This window comes from Gastrolobium bilobum, unplaced genomic scaffold (assembly GCF_033153095.1).
Source record: "Gastrolobium bilobum isolate Gb01-03AN ecotype WA unplaced genomic scaffold, APGP_CSIRO_Gbil_v1 utg27278, whole genome shotgun sequence".
Taxonomy (NCBI): Eukaryota; Viridiplantae; Streptophyta; class Magnoliopsida; order Fabales; family Fabaceae; genus Gastrolobium; species Gastrolobium bilobum.
The window spans coordinates 233,522-240,253 of record NW_026896629.1 but is presented as its reverse complement, the minus strand read 5'-3'; the positions used below and the strand labels follow the sequence as shown (position 1 = coordinate 240,253).

At 32.3% G+C, this 6,732-nt stretch overlaps 1 protein-coding gene across 1 annotated transcript; it reads left to right on the top strand.

Moving 5' to 3' along the window:
• The first annotated feature begins 5,562 nt into the window (after nucleotides 1-5,562).
• Nucleotides 5,563-6,428, top strand: LOC133301132 (protein JAZ13). The gene is made up of 3 exons (XM_061500742.1): nucleotides 5,563-5,638; nucleotides 5,737-5,818; nucleotides 6,210-6,428. Exons 1-3 carry the CDS (start codon nucleotides 5,568-5,570, stop codon nucleotides 6,426-6,428), a joined length of 372 nt encoding a protein of 123 aa, XP_061356726.1. The 5' UTR covers nucleotides 5,563-5,567.
• Nucleotides 6,429-6,732: the final 304 nt, after the last annotated feature.

The following is a 6,732-nucleotide window of genomic DNA, read 5'->3' as shown; positions in this document are numbered from 1 at the left end:
AATCCCTTATAAAAGTAGACAATCAGCAATTGCTCCGAAATCTGGTGATGTGGACAGCTTGCACAAAGTATTTTAAACCGCTCCCAGTATTCATGCAAGTTTTCCTCATTTGCTTGTTTTATGCCACTTATCTCCTTTCTGATTGAAGTGGCTCTTGAGGACGGGAAAAACTTCTCCAAAAACAATCTGGCCATGTCATTCTAAGTCTCGATAGATGAAGGCTGAAGGTAGTACAACCAATACTTAGCTCCTCCATCGAGGAAAAAGGAAAGGCTCTCAGTTTGACCTGTTCCTCATCAACTCCTTGTGGTTTCATTGTGTTGCAGACTACATGAAACTCTTTGATTTAAGTTTAAAACTAGTATCAAGATAACGAATGCAAAAGGACTGATAGTTAACATCAGGTGCTGTCAATTGCCTTAAGCTTCTATTATCCATGTTTTTTTTATTGCGACCAAAACTTCCTAAATTATAAAAAAAATAAAAATAAAGAGTTAGGAAAAAAATAAAAATAAAATAAAATAAAATAAAAATAAAAATAAAAATAAAAAAATAAAAGGAAAGAAAGAGCAAAAAGAACCAAAATAAAAATAACAATAAATATAAAATAAAAATGAAAAAAATGAAAAAAAATAAAAAAAAATTAAGAATAAAAGGAAACTAAATCTAACAAAATCTAATCTATCTAATCAAAATCTAACAAAATATAATATAATCTAACAATATCTAAGAAAATCTTAAAAGAATCAAAAGATTAGGAATGATTGAAAATAAAATCTAGTCTAATCTAATCAAAATACTAACAAAATCTAATCTACTGTTAATATTCACTAATTAGAATAAAAATATATATATAGAAACAAAAACAGAAAAAGAAAAATCAAAATGAAAATTGAAGAATTTTTTATTTTTTTTTAGAAACAGAAACGAAAATTAAAGAAGAAGAAGATGATCAAGAATCAGCAAACGATTTAGACCGATGCAATTTCCCCGGCAACGGCGCCAAATTTGACACGAGCTGTCGAACTCGCGCAAATTAAAAATTATTTTTTAATTAGGCTTCAGAAAATTTGCAGTAGAGTGGAAACCCTAAGTCGTCTCTCAAGGAAATTGTTTGGGTAAAAATCGTTTATCAAAACAGAAATTAAAGGGGGGGTTTTTGAATTTTGGTTGAATAATTAAAAAGGCAGAATACGAAATTGGATTTAAAATTCGTAATTAAAAATAACCAACATAAGGTTTGTGTTCCATGGACGTCTTTCCTCGGATAAGAAGATATCAGAATTGTGATTGATTTGTCAATCGAATCAGAATCTTTATTTCCAATTGACAACCCTTCTAAGCGATCGCTTAGCATTTGATCAAAGACGATGCTTCTACTCATACAATCGCAGAGTATCAGCCCGCTTGATTTAAGGTCATAGGGTTAATCAACCTAATCATCAAATCTGATAATTAATCCCTTTCCATAATCGTAATCGCGAACCTCAGATTGAATATCCACGATCGCATGATATCAATCTGAGTTTGGAAGAGAAACGAAACTGATTTAAAATAAACGCAGACCCTCAAGACTAATCCATGGAATCTGTTACCCTTAGGTTGATTAAAAGGTTCTTAGCCTCACATAGCTAAGGTAAACATGATTAAAATAAAAAGAAGAAGAAGAAAAAAATGAAGAACGCGAAGAACGCTTCAGAGAAAATACTTTGATCCTCAATTTCGAAAACTACAAAATGCCTAAAAGTTTCCTACTTTGCCGTCATATACCCCTACCCAAATCGGGTTAAGGTTCAGTTCTGATCGGCCCATCTGTCTAAAATACGAAATAAAATAAATAAAATAAAATAAAACTTGGCTTTGGACCACTGATGTAATTGGGTTTTAATTTAAATTACAAGTCTAAAACTTCAGCAAAACATGTCCGACTTGGCGTAAGATTTCGACCATCTTCCCGTTCGAATTGGGCTTCAGTAGCTGAAATAGAGATTGTAGACCTATCTGTTAGCTGCAAAACTCAACAAGAAAGGAGTCAATCGGACATCTGTAGAGTGAGATATGGTCAAAATACAAAAGTAGTGTAAATCTGAAAAATTATGACGAAAATCAATTAAACCCAATTAAAATCTAGAATTGTGATTTGACCCAAAAGACATTTATTTAATTCAAATAAATCATAAAAATATCAACCAAGAGTAATAAATAAGTGTAACAAAATATGAGTTATCAGTAGACTGATTCGGCGGCGGTTGGGGTTGAGTGTTGCTAGATGTCGCACGAGTGTTTGTCATCGTGGAATGGGAATCTTAATTTATCGTTCCCATAGACGGCGCCAATGTAAGGTCCTAGAAGGCCTTATTGCTATACCGTATGGTATGCGCTCAGAGATACCCTAGAGATAGGTATCTAGATTGGCTTATAGCCAACACTCCAATCACTGCGCACAAGCAATAGGCTTATAGCCAAGACGTGGGGTTGTGTGTTGGCAGCAATAGTAAAGTATGTCAAAAAATGTGTACCTGGGGTCTTCAACCTCTTATTTATATGGGTTACCTATGGTTTGTTTAGATCTCCCAGTTGTAGTAGAATTCAACTTCTTTTCTGTTGGGATATGGGCTCTATCCTGAGCAGCCTTACTGTTTTATATTATTAGGATAATTGGGTAATTATCCTTTAATAGATTCTTGGGTAGGTAGTTAGGATATGGTATTTATCCATAACATTACAAAAAAAAAAAACAGAATAATATTTCTGCCGTTACTGTAGATAAGTTATATGCATTTACTCCCAAAACGACGTCGTTTTAAAATTGAAAATTAAATAATTATAATTATAAAGACTATAATAACCTGAAATAAATTAAAATTACAAAAATGTCATGATTTTCGCTCCAAAACGACGTCGTGTTAGGCTTACTGCAAATAACTTATCTTCAGTAACTGCAAAAAAAGCGAACCCAAAAAAATAAAATAACATAGATCAAGCACAACCCACTTTCTTCAACATGATGGAATAATAAGTCTTGAATTTAGAATTTTGTTATATGATTTTTGGGCTATGATTGAGGAAAGACCCAAGTAGGTATATATGGTAAAGTTGGGGAATCATTGGATCGGTTTGGATGTGATCGATTTTCACCAACAATTTCAAAAACCAATCCAATCCAATAAAATTTTGCGGATTTTTTTTCGATTTTTGGTTTTTTTGATTTTTGATTTTTTGGTTCGATCACCGCTGTTTGAATTAGTTTGGATTGGTTGATGAACATCCCTAGTGTCATGTCCCGAAATAATTCATTGGGTTTGGTTCAATTTCTGTGTAAAAATAAATGCCGCTGACACTGAGGGAAAGTGCATTTTTCGTATTAAATTTCTCTTGGATTGTTTTTAACCGATTGAGAATTTCAGTCAGTGCACATTAATATTGAAATATTCGAAAAACTGCACTCGAATAAAAGTTGTTATTGCATTCATTTATATATTCTAAATGATAATTTAATTTAAAAATTGGACAATGAAAACTTCATTGAATTTATCTCTTTTGCAACTATCTTGTTCTAAAATATTATTACCGGAAATTCTCATCATTATTAAAAGAAAAGGCAAAACAAAGCTTACGTAATAGCGGTGACAATTTTCAACACTATCTATTAACACAACATAAAAAATTCATGTTTGGATGAACCCATTTTCAAATTCATATCATATTCGTATTGGTAAAAATTGATACTTGTGTTGTGTTGTGTTGCATGTCAATCCACAAATACTAAATAGACATATATTAATTTTCTTATAGATTATTCATTACATGATATTGGTGAAAGCAACATTTAACATACAAGTTATTTGTAATTTTATGGTGTCATGTCAACCCGCATAACAAGTTATACACTTTGAGATTTGCAGGTTATTTGTGTTTTATGATGTCATGTCAACCCGCATCACAAATGATACACTTTGAAATTTACAAATTATTCATATCATGTCATGTCATCCCATAAAATAATCAGATAATTTTGTGCTAAATATATTAATATTCATATAAAATTTGTGTCATATCGTATCAACCTAAATTGCCAACCCTATTTCCTAGTAAGAAACAATAGATTTAAAAAACATAGCCTATATGAAACGTCATATTCAAAGGCGGATCTAGGTTGAAGAGAAGGGGGACAAGTGTCCACCCTTAAAATATGATGCAAAAATACAAAAATACCCTTATCTTAAAATTTAAGTTTTCCCAATTTAATTTTGGGGTAGGATATTATAACAACCAATTAAGGTTACTACCAATATTACTACCAATCAATTCTATCGTTAGATCGATTATGTTGATCTAACAGTTATATTTATTTTCATCTTTGTATGGTTATGATTCTCCATATTTAATACTTTATATTTATTTTCACCTTTGTATGGTTATGTAAATATGGGGATCATAACCATACAAAGATAGAAATAAATATAACCGTTAGATCAACATATTCGATATAACGGTGAAATTAATTGGTAGTAACCCTAATTGGTTGTTACGATATCTTACCCCTTTAATTCTCCTTATTCTCTTTTATTTTCCCGTGAGTTTTTTTTCTCTTCCATCTTCATTGTCCAAACCTAACACCAGAGAGCTCTATTCGACACCCATCGTTTGCATCTACATACTGATTCAGCTCCTCTCACACCTCAATCTCTGTTATTGGAAGTTGAAACATTTGTTTCTTCCTCCATTATCGGTCTAGTTGAGTCGCAATCCGTCTAGATATATATCTAAACCAGTCCCAGCCGTCTAGTTGAGTCGCAACCTGTCTAGATATATATCTAAACCAGTCCCAGCCAGCCGACAGCTACTCGCAAATCATGTTTCAGACCAGACCTTATTGAGTGCCCACCCTTCATTAATTTCCTGGATCCGCCACTGGTCATATTTGTCTCGAGTGGTTGGAAATTTTAACACCGGGTTTCACTCTTGGATTTCTTGGTTCCAATCGTACATAAACACATAAAACACTTCTAGTGAAATTATACAAAAGAGAGAAGAAAAATTGGTGTCCTCTAATCATCTGAATTCCATCACGTGAAAGAAGAGGAAACACAACAAAGACATAATCATTAAATGTGGTTACACAAACAAAGCAAAATTTCCATTTTGGGTAATTTCCACTTCATAAGGACAAGCAAAGGTAGCTGCCAACAAATAGAAGCCACGTGAAAATACACATTTGAGTTACTGTGGCATTCATTGATTTTCCATACGCAGGTACGTAACTAATGAGAGCTACAACCTACAGAAAAGTTTTGGGCATGTGTAACTCATTTCACACATGCCCGTTCATTCATGTTTCTTTTATTTATTTATTTTATTTTTTTTTGTTCCTAGCCCCTTTTTTTTTTCTTTCTCCCAACACCTATATATAAGACCCTTGAATCTATGTCTAGTGCATTAATCAACTTCCTGTCTTTTTTTTCTCTGTGTCCTCCTTGCTCGATTCGATTTATTTTTATTTTTTTTTGTCCATTACACATTGAGTGAAAAGGGTGGCATTGATCGAGTTAAAAATTGTCATTATTATGAAGCGAAACTGTTATTTGGTTCTTCGTTTTCATCCCTCATCTGGTTACTCACCACGCCATAATTCAAAGTAAGCAAATTTGGATTTTTTTTTTTTAATATTATTTGTCTTGTTATGATTTCGGTTATTTTCTCTGGAAACAAACGGAATTTTTCTTGCATTTGTAGGAATGAGCTATTGAGCATAAACAAGCAAGTTGTTGCCGTTCTTCACAATAAACGCCACATGTTTGACATTACAGAACTGCAGGTAACATGCATAGTAGTAAATTCTATCTTTGACAATTTCTTCTTCATTTTTTTGTAATAAAACTTTGACAATTTCTAAATCGGGATTTGATAATATATATTTCTTTATCCAAAAAAATAAAATGTATAATTATATATTTCTTCCTTATTTGTTGCATGGAATAGTAGTGTGTGGCAAAGAACTTCTGGACCAATGTTTAATTACATGCTTGACAACAATAATACTTGTAAGATTAGTGTATAAAAGTACCCTTAATCATAGTAATTTTTCTCTAATAATGGTACTTCTATTCAGAATAAAACATATAAATTTAATATATATTTTTTCAAAATAAAATGAAAAATTCTGAAAGAAAAGGGAATAAAGTCAATATGGTTGAAATTATATGCAGGCTAGAGTGATCATATGGTTGGCAAGTCAAGAAATGGAAGAAAAAGATGCTAGCATGGGACCAGCTCCAACACCATCGCTTTTATTACAACCTAAAGCACTATTAGTGCATGCACCGAATGGCATTTCCATAAAGAGATCCCTTCGGAATTTCCTTCAGAGGAGAAAGAAGAGGTCTCAAAGTCACATCGCCATTGCAACTCATAGTAGCACAAATTAGTCAAAATATGAATCAGATTATATATACCCTTCGCGGGACCAACGAAAGTCTATATATGTATGAGTATTTTGTCTTAATACACATTTTTCTATGGCCTAGTGACAAGGTACATTTTTATAAATGAAGGACTAGTCGTCTAGTCCACTACAACACCTTCTAGCTAGTCACATTGCCATATTGCAACTTACGCTAGCACAAATTAGTCAAAAATATGAATCAATTTACACCCTTTGCGGGACCAATGACAATTTATATATGAGTATTTTTTTTATTTTATTTTTGGGTAAGTTATGTGTATTTTCTC

Coding starts and splice junctions, on each gene's coding strand:
- LOC133301132 (XM_061500742.1), top strand. CDS start 5,568: ATGAAGCGAAACTGTTATTTGGTTCTTCGTTTTCATCCCTCATCTGGT. Junction 5,639..5,736: donor TCACCACGCCATAATTCAAA/GTAAGCAAATTT, acceptor TTGCATTTGTAG/GAATGAGCTATTGAGCATAA. Junction 5,819..6,209: donor TTGACATTACAGAACTGCAG/GTAACATGCATA, acceptor AATTATATGCAG/GCTAGAGTGATCATATGGTT.